The sequence below is a fragment of the Heliconius melpomene genome, chromosome 10 (assembly GCF_056956725.1).
Source record: "Heliconius melpomene rosina isolate 202511_hmr_F chromosome 10, ASM5695672v1, whole genome shotgun sequence".
Classification (NCBI taxonomy): Eukaryota; Metazoa; Arthropoda; class Insecta; order Lepidoptera; family Nymphalidae; genus Heliconius; species Heliconius melpomene.
In genome coordinates this window covers 12141674-12167839 of record NC_140398.1, presented here as the reverse complement: position 1 = coordinate 12167839, position 26166 = coordinate 12141674, and the positions used below count along the sequence as shown (strand labels likewise).

Genomic DNA, 26166 nt, shown 5'->3' with positions numbered 1-26166 from the left:
GTTACATCACAAGTAGAGCTAAGAGTCTTTATGTTTCTACAGCGTTCGATGGGTAGGTGGGTGCGCATGTGCAGTTATCCCTCGGGATATCATCGATTGTCTACAGTTACTCAGCCTGTTCCAAGCCCAAATCTAGTTAGGAATATATAGGTCAGGGCTATTTAAGCGTCAATGCGGAGCATGATTTTAAATTTTTGTAAGTGCTGAAGCATTAAATAGTTTGGAATTAATTAAAAATGAATAAATTTAAAGCTTACAGGAATATAGGAATTAGAAATCAAAAGCTTATATTTTCATTCGTTTATATTTAATAAACAAAGTGCAATTCAGAGTATTAACCCTAACAATTGAACAAATTACAGGGACAAACATCGTCCCAACGCCGACGTGGATGCGGCGCATTACTGCGCTATCCAATACGAAGATAGTAATAACCAACAATGAGGTGTAATGCGCCTCATCCGCCGCACGGCTCTCCACCGCCGTCGAGGCCGAGGAGATCAGGTTATATAACAATAAATAAATAAAGGGATGATAGAAAACACTGATATAAAATCACACGCGTTCCGCAACTTCCAAAGGAACGTATATGATTATTTTTAAACAAGGCCTCGGAAAAGGAAAACTGAATAGGAGGACTGCGAGGGTACAATCGATTCGATTTTTTATGTATCCGCGCAGCTCCAATAATTTTGTTTAGTTTTCCTCTTAAGAGACTTACAATGTTTTCGAAAAAAATACAATATACTATATTAATGAATGATATAAAAGATCGATGGTATGAAAAAATAACATTTTATGATTTAGACTGGTATATTCGTGGCAACACATTGTGGGTGATCTAAACAAGTCCTATAGGGATTTTATATATATATACATATTGTGTCGGCAGTAAGTTTTATACAATTCCATATAACAACATAAACACGCTGTATTACCACTTTTGTAGTTTTAGATTGATGTATATTTTTTTAAGGAAAACTAATTGGGTGTTATGAATTAATATTTTGTTTAAATTTATAGTATTGCTATACATTATTTGGTATATTTGTTGATTGAGAAATTTTAGTAAGCAATTTCAGTATTATAATTCCATTGAAATAAGTACGAGGTATAAACGTGATATCACCATGTAATGTAATGTAATGTAACGTACTTATTGGTATATGTATGTAGTTTCGAAAGACCCAAGTATGATTAAAACAAAATATTATTTTAACTACAACTTTTAACGAACGTTTTATTAAGCTATAGCTTTGGATATTTTACCATTTATAACAATATCGACCCGTTCACAACGAGGCATATCACAACCTGTACCAATTGAATCAACATTGTTTGTAAAGTTCTATACTAGCTACTGACACAAATAAACTCAGGGATAATAACCACGATTCACGGAATCGAATAAGAAGTAAACAAAGGGCCATTGCTTCACTGCCCAATTCCTAAACTGTACATAAATTTTAAGATTTGAGAAAAATCTAACAAAGATTTAAACTTTATATACGACAGGTTGTTCAACGGTAAGAAGGAAGACGTCTTTGTGCTATAATTTTCCATATCCACCACAGTCGTGAATTGTGGTCCAAGTTGGCGACTATTCTAGCGTGGATCACTATAAGCCAGCCCATCGAAACGTTGGCAGAGCCATACTGCCGCATTGCTTACATTATTCTTATTGTTGTGATAGACCAACCCTTAAGAAGACTTATATTAACTGAAAAGTATTGCTTGCTCATTACACATGTCAGTTGTCTGAGACTAAACGATAAATTGTCTCTGAATTAAATTACCAGTCGTTGATAATCAAGAGGGCATAGACTAACCGAAGACCGCTGGAGACAGGCCTCAGAGAGTAAAGGACAGTAGTGAAATACAGGGTAGGCAGTATTTGGTTCAATGCAAAGGGATGGCAGTCAGCGGTAACTTATCTCTACAGGGGGGCGCGGGCGGCGAGGCACACGGCGGCAACTCCGTCGTCGCAGCGTCGACGCCCGCGCCGCTTCACACATCACAACTTAACTAATATTCGCGGTATCACAGAACGTTACGCGTGCGCACGCGCAGCCGCAGGCGGGCGGGTCGCTACGACACCATGATGTGCGGCGCGGACAGCAGCACGGCTAGCGTGGCAATGATTGTGAACAGGGTAAAGATAATAAGGCACAGTCTGTCCACGACCATGGCAGCGAATTTCCAGTCGCGCGAAATGTCCGCATCTTCGTCTGACTTGCGCATCTGTAACAATATAAAACATTATAATACTGGTTTCGGTATATTGACTTAATAGTATATTATTTTTGCAGGCTACATTCATTTATCAGACCTGATCTGTGATGACTCGAATCTCTTTGAGTATGAGTGAGAGTTCGTAGTCCACACCGAAGCAGCTATGCGCCGCAAGACCCGCGCCATTTTCTTCGCCACTCCTACAAAAATATAATTCTGTAATTCTATATACACCGTTGTTATATAAACTACAGGTTCGGCATAGGAACGTGGGGCTCTACGGGAGTTATGCTGATTCGCGTGACAGAATAGACCCAAGACCCAGAGTGGAAGTTTTAGACAGATGTGAAATTTATGTGAATTTAAGATGAGCTTATTGATGTCAATGAAGCTATTCGGGTCGGATTTAACTGCGGAACGTTTGAGGCAGGGTGTAGTATTGTATCCGTGCTATTTACGGCGAGTAGTGTTCGTGTAGATCGTCGAGGGACCTGTAGTATCGGCAGCAAGGCGGCTGCTGCGCCTGGGTATGCCGGAAGTCATCGTCGATGTCGAGCACATTCGCTAAAAGCGACTTTGAGGATCGCTCGCGCAACTCCAGATCCGGTGGTGGAGGTGCACGAGCAGGTGGCGGTGTGGCCGCATCACCTGGCCGCGACATACGGAGTATCCAAGGAAGCCAGTAGAGAAATACACATCGGATCTATGCAAAACAAAATAAATCGATTGTAACGTATGTAAAACGTTAAATAAAATATGCCAAACATTTGAAATAATACGAACCCAGTCACTCATTACATGAGTGTCCGCGTGTCGATGGTGGTAATTAAGAATTAGAATGGTAGATACCACCGAAGAGGCCACCATAAACATGATGCAATTAAAATATGTGCCCAATAACGGAACTGCATCTGAAGTCGCTGGCATTGTTTCTGCTACCATATTCAGAAACACAGTCAGTGACAACAAAATTGTAACGCCTGTCAAAAAATATAAAGATTAGAAAGAAGAAGAGTTAAGAAAACGGTATAATTTTATTTCAATTATGATGTCAAAAGAAGAATGTCTTAACGTAGTGGCTCCTACCTAAAGAAAGCTTTTCTCCAGAATCAGGCGGTAAGGTGAAACCGAGTAATGCCATTGAGGCAATAAGCACGCATGGTACAATCAGATTGAAAAAGTAGTATAAAGTCTTTCGCCGAATAACTACCGCGAAAGTAATATCAATATACGGCTCGGGACAACAGTTGTAGTAGATTTCATTTCGCTTGCCTGGTACTCCTGGTAAAGAAAATATTTTTTTATAAAAACTGTTTGATTTCTTTATTAAATACATTTCTATACTAGGAAATACCTATAAGTTCCCATTCTCCATTCGTCACAAAACTACTTATGTCTCCTCCACCTTCGTCTTGTAATTGTAGGTCCAGCTAAAAACAAGGAAAATAGAATTACGTTCCAAGTGAACGAGTGAGTTGCTAAAATATTCAGCTAAACATAACGAGCTCGAATGCAACAAGCATACTGAAATCTTACTTGATAACCGTCATAAGTCCAGCTGCCAAATTTCATTTCACATCTTTGATCATCAAAAGGAAACCAGGTGATATCTATTTTGCATGTGCTCTTAAAGATCCCAGGTGGCACGTATAGACAGGAGCCGTTGTTTCGAACTACCACGTTGGTTGGGTAAGTACTGTCGAAGCCTTCATCTGCACTGTATTAGAGATTGAAATAAAAAAGAGATCAGTATTGTTTTTAATATAACTTTATTACTTATTAAATTCCTTTGTTCAGTACCTGTTGTACATAAGAACGTCTGGTTTCCATAATCTGTGTGGTGGAACTCGTAAATCCTTGACGCCGCCGAAGTCTGAAGTATTCCACCTTAAGTTCATGTCGTTCCACTCCTAAGCAAAGTAAATGGTTTTCTTGTATATATCTTCAGTTTTTTTTTATCGTTATACATTACAAATATTAAGCCAGATGTATTTATTATAAAATGTAAATCTTTAATATATATTTTATATTGTAATTTTATTTAGGTTATTTCGGTTTATGTTCTGTATACTTACTAGTTTAAGCCAGATGTTAGTTATAAGTAGCTGGTTCTTTTCATCCTGAGAAAAATATTTCATTTAATTAAAGCAATTAGTATCGTATATTATTATAAGCTTAAAGTTAAGATACATTTTAATTATTTTATTAATTGTTGTATATTAGAAAAAATATTTTATTTAATTATCCTTATACTACAGAGAATGTTTAAATGTCTATGAAACTATTGATATAGTACCACGTCTATAATCTGCATTAGCGTCAGGCCGAAGGAGAGCTGGAGCGGATCACTCTCGTTAACCACGGGCCGCTCCAGTACGTTGTAGTGGTCCAACAGATGGTGCAGCAGCCGTTTCTCGTGATAGCCACAATGAGCCTCTGTTAAAATTAGGACAAATTTAAATATTGGTTGTAGTACAAGTGTTGTAGTATTTGACATTACATAAATAATTACCATAATATGCCCTCACAGACCGACCGTTGTAAGAGCTAGATCATATTATTTTTCATCGAATGGTATTAAAAAGGAAGGCATAAATAACATATTTACAAATCGCACGATGTCACTCCATCCACACTGATTAACCTAAACCAGAGAACAAACTATCTGGCGATTTTGATTTCCTTACGCGTGGTCTCGTGCAATCTATGAAGTATGTCTAAATTGTGTTACAACAAAAAATATATCACTGTTTAGTACATTTTAATATTAGAATAAGTATTCTATATAAATTCATAAATTTAGTAATTCACAGACAATGTTTCTATAAGCGATGGTGGAGTGTGTAAAGTAAAAAGTTCAGCCAGCATTTGTAACAGTATAATACAAAAAAAATCTGTTGTGACAACAGAATTTTTATTACATACATTTTATTTTCAATATTTCACTCATCCTCACTTCCATCCTTATTTTCGTTCTAACTTCGATTCCCACTTTAATTATCTCATCTGTTGTAATATAAAGTCAATGTATATACAGAGAACTTTACAGTCCATTATTTTATTTTACACAGGAACAGAAAAAACGTTCCTGAGTACGCACAGGGCACCGTCCCCAACATATGGTCCATTCGAATCGGATTCATCTTTCAAGAAAGACGGAAAGGGAATGGTCTTAGTGGGATTATATCGTTCTTCCAGAACACTGGAAACATGTGGTTGTTCGTGCCGTCAACGTATTGCCTATAGTCTGTTCTAATCACCGAGAAAAAAGAAGGTTGAGCAAGGTCGAATTGAAGTCATCGTCAAGCATAAGGTTCCTGTATATTGCACATCCTGCATCAAGGTAGAACGTTCCATATCCTACTTTCATCCTTCTTCTTTTCCTATTTCATTTCGTACTTTATGATTTTCTATTTTCATCTCATAAACTCTCTCTTCGTCCTCTGGTCGTTTGCCTTGACAACGGTTGCAGCAATCTTTTTTTTTAATTGAATTTGCATAGGAAAGAAACATATATAATAGAATTGTAATAAACATTCGAAGACCGAGTCGAGTAAGGCCGACTACTAAACGCTATTTAGACAACAACAACAACCTTTCAGTAGTTCACAGTCTTGCTGTCTTACATTGGAGTCTTGTGTTAATGATTATAGGTGGATCCCTGATTCTTTCTAACTTCAACTTCGCAGGCATCGTTTCTTTGTTTTGGAAAGGACTTTCTTTTCCTCAAATTGATCAAGCTAATGTGTCTATTCAATCAAATAAGAAGACATTTTCAATTTTTAAGAAACACTCAAACATTTACACGTTTCTCAAGAGAGCAGTAAATTTACTGATTTAATTTAAAAATAAACAATGTTTTCAAAATATGTTAATTTATATTTATATAATTAAAATTTTCTTTCATTGACACTCATGTACATTATTCTGAGCCAATTAAAAAATTATTTAGAAATATTTTAGCCAATAAAATACATATAGAATCTTATATCTGTGTGTTTATTTATTTATCATCAAGGGCTTTTCATTTGGAGATTAACTTTAACTTTAACTTTAATTTAGATTTTCTTTAAATTTACTATTTACAATTCTTATAATTTATTTGCACGAAAAAATTAAAAATATCAGGTACACCTTAATTGTTAACAGAAAATTCTTTTGAACCTTTGTACTTGTTACGTTATCTTGTGATAAAGGCTCTTGAGATTGCCTCCAATAAAATGCCAGCGTTTAAAAGTACATTCTTTGTGTGGAATTTTTACCACTTATGTTTCAGTGAGGTAAAATCTTACACAGTATTTCGTAGGCGGCGTGATATGTACTAGATCTATACGTGGGTGTTGGTAGAGTTATATGTGAAACACGTGAAGTGATAATGATTATTGTCTATTAACATTAGAATAATAGTTGTTTTATTTATTGATTGTAAATAACGGGAAATTAATGAATAAATTTAATAGGATAATAAAGTTAATGATTAGTTTTAATAAAGATAAATAATATTTTGATATTTCTTTAATTGTCTGATGTAAACGCACGATTGAAAGCGGATAAATCAGCAAATGGTATCAAAATATTGATAATAATATCTATTTGTTATGAAGAAATAAATGAAAATTTCAAAATTTACAGTTTCTAACTAATTGTTTTATATTTATGTTAGACGGTGAGGTAAATATTTTTATTTAAAAAAAATTCAAATAATAAATAAAAAAATACTTTTTTATGGAATTACACAAAACACATGCTTTGATGTCGATGACAAGGGTATGTAGAAATAGGAGGTTGGTGGTTCGGCGCAGAGCTTACCCCTCGGCCAGAACAGGCCTAGCAGCAGCAGCAGGCCCGCGGGCGCCGCCAGCAGCGAGCGGCGCGCCCGGCCGGCCATGTCAGCGCCGCGAGCCCGCGCCGCGCGCCGCCGCGCCGCCGCGCCGCGCCATCATCCGCCCCGACACCGGCTCCCGCCTCCCTTCGCCGCACTCCCGCCCCTCTATTCCGACCCGTCGAAAACGATCAGCTTAAAAAATAATTCTTTGACGGTTTTCATAAATTAAATGTTGTTCAGGACCGCTCGCCGACGGCCACGCGTGCCGCCCGATCCTCGAGCATCGCCGACCGTGTCGCCGCTGGGTCTGTCAGGTTACGTCGTGTCTTTGAGCATTGTTGTTCAGCGGAGTGCGGCCGACCGTGGGGCAGCGGAGCCGCCGGTGTGCGGACTGGCGGAGGTGCCGCGGGCGCGCAGCCGCAGCGCCGCCGCCCGCCGCCCGCCGCCGCCCATTCACGCGCCGCGCCCTCCACCGCCCGCCCTCGGCAGCCGAAACCCACACGCTTTCCACACCAGCACTCCTTTCACCCTTCGTCTAATTATGTAAATTTTGTCCCTTTTCGAAATCTGTCTGTTTGTGTTGCGGGCTCAGCATCCCAGTTCTATATAATAAATTTCTAGCAATGTAGATTTACATATAACATGCCCGAAAGTAATTAAAACTTATAAATAATTCAGTTTTGCACAATGTTTTACTAATGTGAAAGTTTTATAATATATATATATTATCTCCGAATTCAGTTAAAGAATTGTGTACAAGCTATGTAGAGACTTATGTGAAATTAATCTTAGACCATCACATTAACTGAAGAATATGTCGAATAATTTATTAAATACAAAAATCTAAAAAGACAAATAAATAAGATAATTTTTAAGTAGGTCATATATACAAAGTAATTCAAACGTATGAATATAAATAAATTAAATATCTAATGATTAACATAGAGTTATTATTCCAAAATAGTAAAACCTCAATAAATAAACAAATATATCTACGCAAAACATATATTTAAGTTAAATATAATTATCATATTTATGTAATAACTTATATTTAGATTGTTTGATTATAATCCAAACAAGCTTATCTATTTCATGAGAAAGTTTTGCGCTACTCGACGAGGGCGTTGCAAAAACAAAAATACTAACCACATTCATTTCAATCAGTTACGATTCTAATGGGGTTAAGAATGAGATGAGCTTTCGAATACCGACGATTGCAATTTTGAGTGTTGAATTTTGTGGTTGTGTCGAGCAGGGAGTGCGGGGAGTGCAGGGGGAGGAGGGGGGAGGAGGTGCGAGGGGGTGCTGCGCGGCCTGCGATCAATGAGGGACACTGCCCTCGCGCCCTCCGCCGCACCCCCTTACTGCAACCTAGCATCACGAACTGCCTTTACTAATTCGCACATTGACTCTAAGGACGTCATATCACGTCGATTTGATATTCATTCAACGTTTCATGACCTATTACAATTTTATTATAAGCTGCTGAATACATAGCAGTTAAATTTCTTTCGAGGGTCGTTTTCCTTTTCGACACTCGGTACAGATTAGACAGATTAATATAAATTTATATTATACTAAGAAAGCAAGTGAATTAGGAGATTTCGCAATTTATACGAATATAATAAGAATATATTTCTCTAAATTTCAAAGTTTTGCGTAAATGAAATGTAAATGAAAATGTTTCCGTTGTATTTTTTTGTAAATTACAAAATCAGCTTCACGCTGTATCCCGCACACAGCAGGGTAGGCAGAGGGAACTTTGTGTTAAGACATTCCGTTCCCCACTATTTGCCGAATTCTGGAGGCATTGCGTATTGAGAGGCCGAACTCAACGTTGCGGTTTGGAAAATATAGACGTAAATAAATATTCCACTTCCTCGCGTGGGGATGGAACCCACAACCGTCGCGTTACAGTCACACCCTTGTGCCGCTACGCCACGACGACCTCGATAATACATTGCATCGGAAAAGTGAAGGGCGCTCCCTTTCCATAGCAGTCGTCTGTCACGGCAACTGTCCAAGTGAAGGCACCAAGCACAAGGCACAGTATGGTATTTGATAGGAAAATATCATTAGTAGATAATGTAACCATTAACAGCACTACTGTATCAATTATCAGACTCATATCAATTATTAAAGTACCTATTATTAGTAACGGAACCGGAAATACTTCACTAATATTCCAAATTATATGGAATTATAAAGTCCCACGTGTTATAAGTATCTATATAATAATTAAAGCTAAAATTAATAGCTTATTTATTTATCATTTATAATACCGTATGAGTACATAGAGTATATTTATATCAATACTTATCAATAAATAATAATAGTATTTCATTATGATTCTATGCATTATAAATATTTTAGCATGTAAATTAGAAGCAGCCGTGGCGAAGCAGCATCAGCGAGTGACTGTAACGCGACGATTGTGGGTTCGAGTAACACTCGGGGAAATTAATGAATGAAAATATTAATAAATAATATTTATTAATATTTTCATTTCATCGCTCTGGTACCAAAACAAAAGCACGGCCAGTCAATCGGCCAGTCAAATCAAAAGTCAAAATTCGGCGGAAAATAGGGAACCTAGTGTTAAGACTAGGTTCCATCTGGCTATATGCAGGAATATATATCGTGAATCTGAAAAAAAAATTAAGTCAAGTACCAACATTAGGTATCACTGAAATGTATTCGAGGCTTAGAGTTAAAATTTGGCAGCGATTCTGCAGTGGTGTAGTTCTCATTCTAAACTAGTGGTATTATTCCATTATCACTCTCCTGTTAACCTAAATAAGTTGAATTGGTTTATTTTGTGAAGCGAACTTAAAAGTTAATTGTTAATAGTATTATATTGTTATAATTGTATAAAATTATTTGTATTTAAATCGTAGGTAATCGCAATTTAAAACATTTTAGAGTAGGTGAGCAAAGAAAGTTTAATAGAAATTATAGTGCCTCAAGTATTCGGTGGAAAGTGGAGAATGGAAATGTCTTATTGGGGAACGTAGTATCTGAACACTAAGTTCCCAGGTACCCTCTGCCTACCTTGCCATATGCAGAATACAGCATGAAGCTAAAAAAAATAATGTATTATTCATATACATTATAAATACATATATACCACGTTGAAAAGGTTAAAAATGCCTGTGCTGACTGCTAAGAGAGGCGTGTTATTAACGCCTTGATGCATATAACAGCACAAAGTCACATAAACACCGATGACTGAAGCGTACTTGTGACTTGAAAAGCAAGTGTTTTGGGTGTTCCTACCAAAACACTATACTACCCCGACACCGAATACAGCATCGAGAGATCGCAGCTATAGTCTTTGTGAATCGTAATCTGATCGCTCCAAATAACATCGCCCTAAAGCTCTCTTGTTCTACACCTTAAAGTCCTTTATATAGATATATGTATATCTTGGTCGAAGTCATCTCCAGAAATTTTGCAATACTCATAAGGACATGAACATAATAAAGTGAAAACAGCACTAATATTTTTAACATACATTTCAATTCTCTGTAATAAATAAAAGTTATAAAAAGTTTATAAGTGGTTTGTTTAGCTAAGAGTTTATTTAATATTTTTGTAGTTGTTTGACCACGGTAAGTTGCACACAAACGTGGTTTATTGTCACGCAGATATTTTGTTTTAAATCGCAATTAAGCGTTTAGAAACTTCGAGTTTTTAGTTGCGCATATCCTACATGTTTCGAACGTCGTCGTATAAAATGATTGCTGTGACATATTTTCTTTAAAATCATAATCATAATCAGCTTCACCTGTATCATGCACACAGTAGGGAAGGCAGAGGGAACCTAGCGTTAAAATCGTTCACCAACCACCACCGTTCACCAACTTCCGCCAAATTCTGGATTGCTTGCATTGCGAGTTGAGTGGTGGAATTCAACGCCGCGCTTTACCTCGACACCAGAGCGAAAAAATGAAAATATAAATTTAAAGAAATATTTCATTTCCTCGAGTGGGGATTGAACCCACAACCAGTCGATTTTACAGTCTCACTCTGTGCCCCTGCGCCATAACTGGCCCGGCCTGCCTATTTATTAAATAAAAGAAAATATATCTATTATTTTCGCTGGTTCCAACATTGGTGTTATTGCGGGCGTCGCGTGACCACTTCTATCAACGCCCGCTCGCAAATTGCACATTATACGCTGTTCAACTGCAACCAATCATTAGTACATTCCCACCGATTACCTCACTAATAAATCAACCATGAAAACTATAACGCCAATTCTTGATTTCGTTAAAAATAAAATATAAAAAGAATGAATCTGGTTAAATTAAAATTAAATTTAATCAGGTTCACGCTGTATTCCTAACATAGCGGGATTCCTGCTCACCAGTAGAGGGAACTTAGTGTTAAGACACTCCGTTTCTCACTTTTCGTCGAATTCTGGAGGCAATGTATGTTGAGTACCGGAACTCATTTCCTCGAGTGGGGATCGAACCAATAACTAGTGACGCCACACTGGCCTATTAATGATGAAAAACCTCTGACGAATATAGTAAATGTAATAATTTAATAGTAATAATAATTAAATACAACGCCTTTATTTTATGAACTTTAAAACTTTATTACTTTTACATATCCGAACTTTCGTCTAAAATAACGGATACCACAACTGCAGTTTTGCTTTAAAATTGTAATAGGCACTTATCGTAGCGTTTAGCGCTCCGTTTTCTCTGGCTAACCCGCTAGGGATAAAGCGTGAACCTAAAGAAATACTTTTTATTTTCAGCTTCACGCTTTATCCCGCGTTTAACAGGGTAGACAGAGGAAGCCTAGTGTTGAGATACTCCGTTCCCCATTTTTCGCCAAATTCTGGCGGCATTGCGTGTTAAGTGGCGGAACGTAACGCCGCGCTTTGCCTCGACAACAGAGCGATGAATTGAAAATTTTAAATATTTCATTTGGCCCCTGGGCCATGATTGGCCTTGTCAAAAACTAACTTTTACTCGCCAACTAAAATTTATGGTTTAGGTATAGTATTTATGGCTTACAAAAGCCAATAAAAAGGAGAGATAAAATCTTATAAAAGAAACTAGCTTCAAAACTATACTTTGTATTTCACAAACTAAATTAAATCTAATTTGTAGAGAATACAATTTTCATTATTCTCTAAAATATAAAAAAATACTTATTAAAGTGAAATTATACTTATTATTTAAAATTCAACATTATGTTGTACATCCTGTTGACTTACAATCTTGAAAATTGTACGAAACTGACTCCCACTTGGTCAGTTTTTTTAAGATTTGCTATGCTTAGGTACTTCGTCAGGTGTTGGGGAACTTTTTCCAAATTGATGCGTAATGGTCACTCGTTTCTGATAGAAGTGATGGTAAGTAGTGCAACACAAGTATGTGTGACGGGAGTCTGCGATGTACTTATTCGCCATAGAATTAAAATCATTGACATTGCGCGAAGAATCGGGACGCTGAAGTGAAAGTGGGCCGGTCATCTCTTAGTACGTACCGACGATGTCGATGAAGCCGAAGCGTGCTAGAAAGGACGCGTTTAGCAAGCAAAAGTGCACAGTGTCGAGTATATGCTTTGCAACTTTAGGTTGATGACTTTATAAGGTGCTTTTATTATACTTAAATATTATATATATTTAATTTAAGATTACAGGCTTAGCACCTTGCCTAGTTTTTTAAATTTAGGAACAGCATTAAGTATCTTAGGGGGCAGTGGTGGCGCAGGGGCGGAAGTGTGTGACTGTTAACGCCATTGTTTGTAAGTTCGATCCCCACTCGAGAAAATTAAGTATTTATTATTTTCATTTATAGGTTTACTAGCGGACGCGCGCAGCTTTGCCTGCGTATTTGGACCCTTAGGGGTGAATTCTAATAAACCATGAAATATGTGTTCAATGAAATATTTTTAAGAGTCTCAATTTCAAATTTTATAAAAATCGGTGGCGATTTAAAGATTTTTCCATACAAACTTTCAACCCCTTATTTGCACCCTTAGGGGGAAAATTCTAGAAAACGATGAAACACGTGTTCAATTAAATACTTTTAAAAATCTAAATTTCAAATTTTATAAAAATCGGTGCCGATTTTTTTTTTTTCCATACAAACTTTCAACCCTTATTTCACCCCTTTAGGTTTAAAATTTTTCAAAATCCCTTCTTAGTGGATGTCCAGATTACGAAAGTAAACATCTGTCCAAATTCCACGTTTCTACCATCGGTGGTTACGGCTGTGCGTGCGTCTTACCTCAGTCAGTGAGGACAAGTCCTTTTATATATATAGATTACTCATCACTCGGATCACTCGGATGGCGCACTCCACCGACGTAGGCCAGGGGGTAGGAGAAGGTAGCAAACAACGAAGCAACTCCCCCATTCTAATGAAGTTAGTGCAAAAGAATTATGGTGAACCTCCTGCAAGTCATCAAGGCTGCTGCGGGTACCCTAGGGGAAGGAAGAGGAAGGTAGAGGAGGAACCTCGGGGAACTCTGAAAGCGATGGTGGCCTGCAATAGGCAGGGCTTCCACCGAGACGTCGAGATAGTATGCCTGAGTGACCATGCGCATCTCGTTTTCGTGGAGAAGGTTTCCACTGGGTGTTAGTGGGTAGTACCAGGCTGTCTTTTGGTGAGACCCACAGTAGATACCATCCGTCTGTATCGCATATTTGTCTTGCGCACGGATGGTCTGCCTAAAAGCATTTCATTAAATTTGCTCGCAAATATTTGTAGTATTTAATAGAAAAATGTTTATTTCACATCTGTCGAGGTGAACTGCACTGCAAACGTAATATTTTTCCCGCATAAATTCCGATTGTGCAAAAATTTCAGGTTAAAAAATAGATAATAAGTTGCTCTACAACCTCCTCTATCTTTCATTGAGAAATTGCAGGAACTACGTGGCTGTTTGAGAGGGTGACAACTTACATTGGAGAATACTAATTATAAAAATAAAAATTTTACAAACAATATCAACATCGACAGACACCGATAAGTCACAATTTTATTAATAAAAGTATAGATTTAATTACTTTTATTCCTAAAATAACAAAATACAAATATTATTAGGTATCTGTCATTTGTCGAAGGCTAATTAAATATTTTTTTACCACATTGGGCGAAGACTGAACTTCTACTTGAGTGCCACATTACGAGTTTAGTACTTGTTCAAACCTTACAAGGCAGTTAGGCGAACTTCTTGCTCTCCTCACATGGATGAAGGCAGTGATTTTCATTAACCTAAAATGAGAAAAATGTTGCTTTAAAGAATTTGTTAATTTGTAATTAGTAATCGAAATAGGAGATCACAAAAACTTAAGTCCCGATACGAATACTTATTTATGTATTATTCACATATGGTTAGTTCGTTAGAGTTAAAACAATTTTTTCACAAATAAAATAATAAAAATAAATGAAAACCAACTTCAAATGTATATCTAAACATAATAACTTAAACTAAAATTTAATTATAGAAAATAATATTCAAAGTAAAGCAAATTTTAGAATAAATGAAATTATTGACCTATTACTATTTAAAATTCGTTAAGTAATGGTTGGTAGGACCCAACGCCGCGTCGTGTCGCCTTTGCTTCCCCAGGACTGGGAAGACGAACGACGGACGAAGCAAATATTTTTTTTTGAGAATGGGAGATTTTTTTATAGTATTTTTTTTATTCTGCAAATTATATTAAATGTGGCTGATTCTATGTGTGATAAAACTTGCAATTGGAATTAGTTCACAATTTGATTTTAAGCTTTTTAATGTTATAAGTACATTCTAGTAATGAATGATGATCTTTTTAAATTTCAAAAAAAATATATTGAGTATATTTTGTTTGTTATAGAACTGTAGGACTGTAACTTTGCTAATAAGAAATAATTTTCGAATTGTTAAAATGAATCATGGTCAGGCACTTGACATTAACGTTGATAACGTTATATAGGTACATTATAAATAATCTGAAGTGCTAACTCTACCCACCTACTTCGACTAATTCTTCTTGACTCATTGTTGATGATGACGATATGACTATTTACATACACATATGGTTAAAAATTATAATTATATACAAGAGAGATATATTTTTAAGAGTTGCTTGAAAATTACATAGATGGCTATTCTAAATGAATTAAAAATATTATAAATTTATCTTCGATTTAATCTCGATACAATGTAATTACCTAACACTTTCACTTCGCTTCATTTTAGTAATCGTAAATTAGATACGAAATCAAGTGCGCGTTACCGTACAGTGTACACCGCACTCAAGATAGAATCAATAAATAGCATCTTCTACACGGAACAAATCTATGAAGCCAAGTAGGTAAGAGCTATGGAATTAGTTAATTCAATTACAATTGTTTAGTCGGCTTCGTACAGAAAAGAGGCGCCGTTTGGATTGAAACGTCGGTCGTACATCGAAAGCTTATAGATTTTCGGATGTTTTATTCAAATAAAATATAAATGATATAGAAACGTGGAACTTTCTTTAAGATCGAACGTAGGAGCGGTGTCAAGTGCGATTATAGCGAACGTTTGTGGCAGGGCGGCCGACTCGGTGAGAGCGCGGCCCGGTTGCGACCGGTCGGCCCCACCGCCGGCGCGCGCGCACACGCCGCTCCGCGCCGCCGACGTCGCGACGCACCGCAAACCACCGCTGTTGGGCTTGCTATTTGTTGTTAACTTAATTCGCGACCGATAAACGCCAAATGAAGGACTATGTTTTAACTTGTGTTGTAACATCGTTTAAGTGAATTATAATCTGTCGGAATTGCAGTTGCAAATTTGGAGGTTTATCAAAAATCTCGGTGAGTATATGCAATATTTTGAGGGAAAATATGATTAACCGGACAGTATGAGTAGTGAAGGAACTAAGCGGGTTCCCGGGTCGGAAAACGGGCTAAGGTCGAGGTAGGCGCCGCGTGCGTGTAAGGGCTTAGGGGCGGGCGCGAGTCCCGAGCGTCCCGAGCGCGCCGCGCTGCACCCTCCCCCGCACACCCCCGCGCACTGGTGTCTTGTACCACCTGCACTTATCAATTTTCCTTTTTTCCTTTGCCGCCCGCCCTACTGCGCGCCACTACTATTGTTATTTGAATAATTGCCAAAGAACTATTGAACTATTTGCATTGTAGCTGTAATTTTGTCAAACCAGATTTGCACATTATTATGACAAATACGTAATTGAGTTTAAAATATTTTTTTATTATTTAATACGGGAACTATATTTTCAAACAATATTAATTGTAATATGTGATAAATTTCTTTTTTATGATGACTACAGTACCTCTAAGATAAAAAATATTTATTCTAAGCTTTCTAAAATGTTCCTATACTTGAAATGAGAAAAAGAAAAAAAAGAACATGATATGTTATAGACCATGTTCTAATATTTCTATCATTAAGCTCGAGATGAATTAATTAACTGCTAATAATTACACTGTGCCATAGTTACAGCGCTGAATGAAAATAATCTTATGCATTAATTTTGATTGTAATAACAATTTCAAATGTGTTTCACATTCATTTCTATTTTGTTATGTTTTAAAGTTATATATTTACTTATAATATTTATTTTAATATTTATTTTATCTATTAATTTTTTTTCTTTAACTTTTACATATACCTCCTTGTATCGTATACACCTATTAATTTATTGATTAAAATTGTGGTCCATGGCATTAGGAGTGGTCCGTAGTGAAAGTATCTTTTAGTACTATGGAGTTATAATATAAAATTTAATGTATGTATATTCTTTTTAAAGTGGTAGTTACATTAACCTTATCTATCTATCATATATGTTAAGTAATAATTTGATAGTTGATACATTAAGAAAATATGTAGCTACTAGTATGTAATATATTAATTATTCGTGGTTAGTTCGATGAATTCTACTGGCTTGTTAGTCTAGCACTAATTAAGTTATCTATTTATACGCATAATTAAATTTATATGCCTGTGTTTATTAGTTGCGTAATTATCAACAGTACAGGTCGAGTGTAGTGAAGTTTGGGGTTCGATTACCGTGTAGCGAATCATCTAAATATTTAATGTTATATCTTAATTTTAAATTTGCGTTTAAATTACCTACGTTAGATATATTAAAAAAAATAGAAACGGCATATATTATAGATAGATATATTGTAATCAAAAAATATGTCTTCCGCTTCATTCATGCTATCACAAAAACAAGATATCTAATTAAGAAGTCTAGCATAACATGTTCTAAAGCAATAATTCGTGGGACCATCTGGCTTTTATAGTTATTATAATATGAAATTGATCTCATTGGTCAGCCGAGGATATTCAACTCTCGAGGCTTTGCAACGCAACCGTGGCAAATGCCGTCTGATGTCGCGCGAAATACGCCCACGTCTCTCATAACTTAGCATTCCTACTTTAAATGGACAGCGAAATTTTAATATTCGACCAATCACTCATTCTTTATTTTTTAGTAAATACTTTTTCAATTTAGTCTTCTTAAAATTAAATTCGTTTTGCTAAAATTATTTTTAGATAACGCCGTAAAAACGTCTCGTGCTCTAAATGATAAATGAGTTGAATTTTAAGGCAGTGGAGCAAACTGAGATGTCATTAAAATTTACTCATGCAAAATCATTTTTTTGATTTTTCGTTAAAATATCCAATAATATCTTTCATTTTTATTATATTAAAAATGTTGAATCTTATTTTAATTTATAAAAATCTGCTTCGTTCTTTTAAATGTGATGTAATTATATACTCGTATTTTTTTTACTGGCAATTTCATCTCGTATAAGTGACATGTTTTTAATTTAATTTGAGTATCAGATGGAGATTTGTTATCGCTTTCTTTGAAGATTTTCTTGTCACTTTTAGATAAAGTCTGGAACAGTGACAGTCAAAATGAGATGAAGATAGCTTGCCTAAATGCGTTTTTTTACGTTTACTAAGGTAATTACTTGTATTTCCGGTAGAAAATATGTACTGAATAATTATTATTAAAACCACAATTGATAACTACTATAAAATTATAAATATGTGCCAATATCATAAATTACTAAGCAAAATTTTTAATTAAATTATTAAAAGCACTGCTTTGTTTGAATGTCCACGGATTTAGTATATTATTAGGAACTTAACAAGATAATCTTTTTATATACGCCTTTTAGGGACATGACGCACTCGGCAGTGGAATCTAACTCTTAATTTTGTAGATCATAGAAATGTTAATATTTTATAAATATTTCCCCAATAGGAATCAAACCTGCACTTATCGTCGGGTCAAACGTTTCCCAACTAACCTACGTCACAAAAACGTGAATATTACTTTGAAATATAAACATTGTTATTTAGAGTGCTAGTGGCTCTGACACGACTTACCAAGCCGCTATGTAAATGTCGCATGCCGATGGAGTCATGGGTTCGAAAGCCAACACTAATAAATTGCAAAACTCTTAGAAAACAGGACATTTTACATAATAACGGATGTGGCCGTGTATTCTTGAGTCATTTCTTAAAATACACTATTGCTTATGAATTTTGCACGTAAACAACGATAAGGCGAAAGGAGTTATAGAGTTTGACCTTGCCCCTAGAGTAATTTGAATTAATTATATATTACATTTAAATATTTTCTAATATATAACAGGAAATTAATATAGAGAGAAGTGAAAAAAATGTATGAATGTTTAATTGGTTGCAAATGAGTTGAACAATATTTTTGAAAATTAATTAGAAAGTAAAAATATTATTTCTATCGTAAATTACGTAAATGTTATCAAAAATCTTATTTTTATAATATATACATGTATTTCATTTCAATAGGTACTAAAAGTAGAGTTTGCATTAAGAACAATGGTTCAAATAATATGTGAATGTGCATAAATAAATATGCTTATAAAACAACACTCGAGGCCAGTCGCGGCACAGGGACAGACGTGAGTGGCTGTAAACACGACATGTTGTAGGTTTGATTCCCACTCGATGAAATGAAATATTTCATATTTTGCGGAGGGCCTTAACACTAGGTTCTCTCTGCCTACCATGCTACAAGTACAAGATAGTTCGAAGCTGAAAAGAAAAAAAAAACAACACTTTTTTTTAAAATAATGACGCTGACATTACACTGTTAAGAATACTTTTATAGTTTATGTAATGAGTAATTTACTTCATGAAATACAGGGTGGAAGAGGCAGCGCTTCTTTTACTGAAACTGCATATAGGGTAAAATATTTCAAACCCAGAATTAAAAAAAATAATCAAGGTACCTCAACGGTTTAGACGTAGGATTTTTTTTTCATTTCACGATTTTTATCCATACCTGTATTTCGTGTCACGCACACATACGTATGCGACGTTGCCGCTTTGACAGGTAAGTGTGTGCGTGCCTATGTTATACTTTACAAATGGCGTTTTATTTTAAAACGATAATTTTATTATTTATTTTGTTTGAAAAAATAACTTTTTCATTTTTGAGAATTATTTTTTTCCGAATTATATTAGGCTTTTATAGAGTAGTTGAAACTGTAGTTTCATTTAAAGTGGCGCTGACACTTCCACCCTGTATATTTTTTAAATTTACTCGCCTTACATAATAAAATACATCAACAATAGATCAATACATATAAGAACATAATTCTTTCCATAAAGATTGATAACCGTCTTTCTTTTAGGATGATTAGTCAAGTCGACGTTTTTAACATTAATGAAGCAAATTATAGTATTACACGTAATAAAAATTTAATAGCCATTAAAGAATTTCTTAGTTAAATATTATACTGTATTTTATATCAAAGGCACTTAGTTTAGATATAAAATAATTTCATGTTAGTAATATATCAGCTCGGCAAGTCTTGCAGGTTACTGTGCTTGCACAAGCGCACAAGGATGGTCTAATTAGTTGTGCTACACCAACTCGCTAGTATTTACTACAAAAATTAAATGCGTTACTCATTTGGCTTAATTATGCACAGTTTGAATGTATTCTGATTTTAATTTATCTTTAACACTTTTAGAATAATGAAATTCTTTCTTATTATATTAATTTACTTATGTAATTTAAAATTTTGAGTCCAGTTGTGGCGAAGGCGTGTGATTGTGAACGCGACATGTTGTGGGTTCGATCCCGCCACTCAACACGGAGTGCCTCCAGAAATCGGCGGAAAATGAGAAACGGAATGCCACTAGGTCAGCAAGTTCCCTCTGCCTACTCTGTGGTGTGCAAAAAAAATGTAACTTAAAGTTTATAGATTTCTTTAATCACAGAATCCGGTCTCGTAAAAGAAGCTCATAGATGTTAATATATCTTATATTAACATCTATGAGCTCTATTAGAATTAAATGAAAATTCCAAATGATTAATCTAAGAAACATGCTTTTTTTTCGGCTTTTTTATTTCATATACAATAATTTATAAGTAAGTAGGTATACAGAACAGTTATTGTTGTATAAAATGAAATTTATCTGTTATTCTTTGTTGATAAATGACGCTTAATATATATATAAATTTAATTAATATCTCTGTTTGTGTATTATAGATTGGATTCCTGAGGATTATGCAAATATTTTACCACATTTAGAAAGATAACTGATAGCAGACTATGTCTCATACAGTTATGATATCACTATTTGCATATATACGATAGTCGACGAACTGTAAAAAGTCTTAATAATATTATTTTACGAGTATTGCTTTAGATGAATAGATACAATATAAAAAATTGTAATTTGTTATGCTCGTGTCGTGATACTTCATTAAAATATTAATAAAATGATCGACAACTGTAACCTTATTTTACAGAATAGTTAACTATAGTACCTACGAGTATGGTGAGTCTCAAATGAATTGATGTCAATTAGCGTTATTAAAATGTCAACTGACTAATCATATGTACGTATCTATGTATTTGTTATCATGCACTCTCCTTAATGAAAATAAGCAATCGATCACGTATATTTGACCCTATTGTGTGACTTCATAACTAGTTTTGTTATTAGCCTAATAGCTCGAGTTTGTTACTGTGTGGAGTAAATTTCCATATTTTTTTAAACTTCTCAGTAGAAATATCAATGAACCTTACAGTCATTAAGTCAATTTATATAATACAATGTGTTTATTTTAATAATATTAACCTCTAGTAATAGGTGGATATCCCAACAGAGTTAAAACCTGCATATAATTCATTGATATATAATTCATTAAAAAAACACATGAGTGCAAATTATTAACATTTCGTGACATGTTTAAACCAGGCAACCCTAGACTTGCGGCAGACTGAGAGCTGGCAACCCTTAATTTTCCAATTCCTTATGCGATTTTCTTTCAAATGATGTGCGATTCATATAAAAAACGTATGAGTGCAATTTTCTCCAAAAACGAGTTACGAAAAAATGTAAAGGTGATTGCGGCAGGATTCTTCCAGGCAACCCAGGTTTAATCTGTTCTACTAATCATGTATTATTCATTAATATAGGTTTAATTAAGAAAACTGATACCTGCAGGTTTTAACGGTGGGATCTCAGGCCATAATATTACCCAAAACATCTTTAAAATAAATTGGGGCTAAAATATATATTAAATTAATTTATTAGTCTTAATAATGTGTTGTTTTTTTAGCTTAACTTTTAGGCAAACGGAACCTATAGTGGTAAAACACTCAATTCTCCTTTCCAATTTATTTCTTTACTTAAAAAAACTCATATTCATCAATTTTATATATTATCTATGATTGGGCATTAGCAGACTATATACATAGACTTATAATGATTCAAAAAAATACACTAAAAACATGTAGTGTTTCGAACGTGATACAATGTAAATATATAATACAATAACCTATTTGTGGCTTTTCTAATTTTGGCCATCAAAGTAAAGTGGTTCGCTCACCCACTTGTGCGCTAACTGTGTAATTACGTTGTTTCTCATCTTCAAATTACGTAGTATCTACGTTACCTTGTTTTGTTTAAAATGTATATACGCTATCTCTGCTTGTCAATGAACTCTAATATTATGCTTTACCTTATCTCAACGTTAATCATATTTATAATGCTGTTTTATTGAAAACAACAGTATTTTAAACGTTCGGTACCTAATTTCAATATAAATGAATGAAAACTTCTTTGTATTATACTTAGTAGGCAATAGTACAAAGATTCAATTAAGTGATAGCGTCAAACAATACTTCATAGTTCATAGTACATTTACATAGTGCATGTAGGTATTTGTATTTTTCAAACTGAGTAGAGGTATTTATAAAACAACGGATGTACAAAAGCATTACTTCTCTTTTTGAATGGAAATAAACCGAGGTCAATTATGATCTGCAATAGTGTTGGTAAACAGCTACTATCGATTCAGGGAGACGTCTTAAATGATTTATTGTTTTAATCTTTTCTTATGTTTGCAAAATAGTTTATAACAGTTATACTTTGAATTATATTTTATTAACTTAATTTATGATGTGACGAAGACTATTTTATTCATTTATAGTTATTTATTTAAATTATCATGTTGTTATACTATATCAAAATTGTTAATAATTTTTGAACTTGCTTACATTTGCAACATTTTCTTCAAGTGTCAACTTCAAGTAATAAATGACAAATACTATAAAAATATTGTTATATTTAAAAATGAACTTCCCCTTAAATGGAAGTAGGGAGTAACGGGTCGCAGCCCCGGGCGTTATGCTAATGCGTCGATCTGTGCAGACGCGCGCGGGTCTGCTTTGGTGCTACTGACCCAAATCTCTGCCTTCCAATGATGTGAATGTTTGTATCCGATGCGTTCTCGAACACGCTCGTTATACTTTCATATTGATCGACGAAAGTAGATACTAAGGTGTCGTGAGTAGGGAATTAGTACCCACTGGTGTACCTTATTAAACATTTATTGCGTCATTTTTATTTTTTTGTTATTAAAAGAAGAGCATGTATTTTGTCCAAATTTCGATCATATGTTTTATTATAATGGCATAAAACATTATTTTTTATTGTACAAGAGTCAACAACACTCATTTTACGGGATTGAGTTAAGTGTGCTTAATAAAGTATATTAATCTCTGGTTAGCCCGTTAGTTAGCATCTCTGTTTAGCCCGTTTTCACGAAGACACAGCCGCTCAGCTAATATATTGTATTTTTTTCAGTTTCTCGCTAAATCCCGCATGTTGCCTCTGCCTAACGCAGGGTAGAATGTGTTAAGACACACCGTCCCCACTTTCCGCCGAATTTCCGAGGCATTGCGTGTTGAGTTGCAAAAATGAACCAGAAACCCAGAGCGAGGAAATGAAAACATTAATAATTCATAATTGATTTCCCGAGACGGGCACACCGAACCCACAACCGTCGCGTTAAAGTCAAGACTCTGCGTTACGGTGACCTCTAAATTATACTTATAGGGATATAAATATTTCTTTCTATTTATATTTAAATATTAATGTATATTATGTTAAAATATGATTCTCAAGAAAAAAAAACCAAAAAGATTAATTAATAAAACGGTTTTTATGGATCGATTCAACTACGTCACAAGTTTATCGTACATTAATATGTTTTAATATTAACGTTCCAATGTTGGCTCATCTCAGCGGCGGTTAGATTGAAACAAAACCGTGAAAGAGAGAGGCCTTATGCAGCTCTCGCGTGCCTTTCGTCTTGCGCGCTACTCTAAGCATTATTGCATTTAAATTACGTAAGCTTATGACTACTTTTTGTCGACAGATTAAAACCCGAAAGCAGTCGTTAAAACTGCACGGGTGTTCGTCGTCCCCGGCATGGAGAGAGGCGCCACTGTCGAGGAGTTCATCACTATAGTTCCGGTAGGGGACAATAAGCCTGCCATTGAAGATTCATCATTTGTTACGTTGCTTACTTTGAGCGCTGCCACCGCCGCTGCAGAAGTGCTTGTATGTAGACCCCGTGGGGCACGTTTGGGCCTAGGACTTAAGTTTGAAGGTGGTTCTGCTGCAGCTGAAAAAGTAAGGCGGCTTTTGGTACAGTCATGTGCTGAGGGCAGTCCTGCTGCCAATACTTCCACACCCTGGGGTAAACTTATTCCTGGCGACGAAATTCTAGCTATCGATGGAGTGTCAGTATCAGATTTAACTAGAATTGAATGTGTTCGTCGCTTAAAAGATTCTGATGAGACTCTGGTACTTCTTGTGAGACATTTCGATATTGGAAATAAGTTAGACCAAAATATGGAATCAAAAGAAAGTGAGGATGTAAAATTGACTAATGTCGATTTAGTCAGGCCCTCGATGCTGCCACCTCCTGTACCACCTAGAAAATTAGGAAAGAAAAATTCATTTAAAGACAAAAGTGGTCTACAGTCGCTTAAGGAACAAAATGCTCTAATTAATATAGACATAACGAAAGAGAACGACATTGGCAAAAAAACGATTAAATCATCACATGCTGTTACAGTTTTGAATAAACTTTCAAGAAAATCATCCTTTGACAGTCATATTCATCGGCAAAATAAAGAAAGTTTTGCTTATTTAAGAAAGGGTTCACCAGAGGAAGTAAGACGATTGGTGCGACGGTTATCAGATTGTAATGCGACTCCACCAGATGCTGATATTTACGTAGATTTATTTTCTAATGATTTAGAACGTTGTCTTATTTTAGCTGATGCTGAGTCAGATGATACAGGTAGTTCTATTTCGACTGTCGTTGATAGATTGGGATCAATGGCTGGTTCTGTTGACAACAGCATACCTTCGACACCTATCATGCAACCTAAGTTAATAGATATTCAAAAAGTATTGAATAGCATTGAAAATATTGACACAGACATATTAAAAGATATGACTAGTGCAAAATTTCTAGAGAAACCTAAAGAAAATATTGTTGGTCAAAAAATTGAAAACAATATTTATGCTAGTGAAATTAATACTCGTGATAATGCTGCACCACCTTTAATATTATCGAGTAGTAAACAATCTGAGGAAAACGATAAGAATAATAACTTAACGCAAAAGGTGAATTCAAAAACCGAGGAGCCTTTAACGAAAATCGAAAAAAATAATAAATCAGAAGCTATTGAAAAGCCTAAACCAATGCCCAGGAATACTAAAGTAGAACGATCATCCAGTGATAAAAAACGCCGCCCAATGCCAATCCCTGAAATGATTTCGCCACCAATAAATGAACCTCTGCTAACACCAACCAAGAAAACTTGTATAGAAACATGGCTTCAAAGGTCTGAAGCAGAAATGAATAATAAAGAAGAAAAATTAGAAGAAAATTCTGCTCCGGAGGTATTGCCTCGTCTAATTGATTTTGTTCCTAAAATGCAATTTAAGGAAAATAATGAACAAACGACCTGTATACGTCCTACAACAGCACCACCACCACCGCCGGGGGAGCCCCGAGAAGATGGATCCGGCGCATCACTAGACACTATAGGTGAACTGGATGAATCTTGTGATGTCGTTGATAATGCGTAAGTACTTTTAAATACAATTTACTTATTTATTACACATATTTTATACACTCTACACAAATAACAACCTGCACCATTAAGTGGTTCAATAATATAAATGAATGTATAATTAATTGTACATAACTTCATGTTAACGTTTTTTTTAAAATAACGCGCGGAAAATTCTAACGCCATGCCGCCATATTGCCATTATAAATGCATTTTTACCCAGCAAATAGTTTTGTAAAGTGTAAAGTAAAATATATATTTTTTAATAGAGTTTCGTTATTGGTAGCCTAGATAAAATAAGTGAGATCTCTGAATATTTATTAAAAGATTAGGTGCGAGTGAACTAGATGTTTAAATGCATTAACAAAGCAATGCCTGTTTACCTAGCTCCAAGACGACTGATAAGAGCGAGTTATTTAAATAAGATGAGAGTGCATTAACCTTTCACTCCTTACAATTGCCAGCGCTATAGAAATTATCCTGTATTTTAATTAAACAATTAGTTTAGTGTATATTTTGGTGTTTGCATAAAATATTATTTTTTTAGAGTCATCACTTGATTATTTATTAATGGTACTTCTATCTTACTCCGATTGGGAATAAAAAGATATTAAATTAGTACGTGGCAACGTAAGTTTTGTTGTATAACCATCGTCCATATTAAAATAAATGATATATAGGTAAAACTTATACTTA

The 26166-nt window shown here is 35.1% G+C and overlaps 2 protein-coding genes across 3 annotated transcripts in view; one reads left to right on the top strand and one right to left on the bottom strand.

The window, feature by feature from the left end:
• Positions 1–290: 290 nt before the first annotated feature.
• Positions 291–7185, bottom strand: nAChRalpha7 (nicotinic Acetylcholine Receptor alpha7). 2 transcript variants are annotated; one of them, XM_085192002.1, is made up of 11 exons: positions 7042–7185; positions 4529–4668; positions 4308–4352; positions 4033–4142; positions 3769–3949; positions 3587–3662; positions 3319–3513; positions 3016–3212; positions 2691–2935; positions 2330–2432; positions 291–2241 (listed from the first exon to the last, which is right to left on the bottom strand). In XM_085192002.1, the coding sequence occupies exons 1-11, from the start codon at positions 7118–7120 to the stop codon at positions 2089–2091; spliced, it is 1524 nt and encodes a 507-aa protein (XP_085048128.1). In that variant the 5' UTR covers positions 7121–7185; the 3' UTR covers positions 291–2088. The 2 variants fall into 2 exon arrangements, with proteins under 2 accessions (XP_085048128.1, XP_085048129.1); XM_085192003.1 differs by having other exon boundaries at positions 2724–2935.
• Positions 7186–15490: 8305 nt separating this feature from the next.
• bbg (PDZ domain-containing protein big bang) overlaps positions 15491–26166 on the top strand; it is a 32128-nt gene continuing 21452 nt past the window's right edge. Inside the window, exons 1-2 of the mRNA XM_085190943.1 lie at positions 15491–15867; positions 23757–25482. Coding sequence (XP_085047069.1) covers positions 23810–25482 — 1673 coding nt within the window. The 5' untranslated portion in view covers positions 15491–15867; positions 23757–23809. The remainder of the gene's footprint in view (positions 15868–23756; positions 25483–26166) is intronic.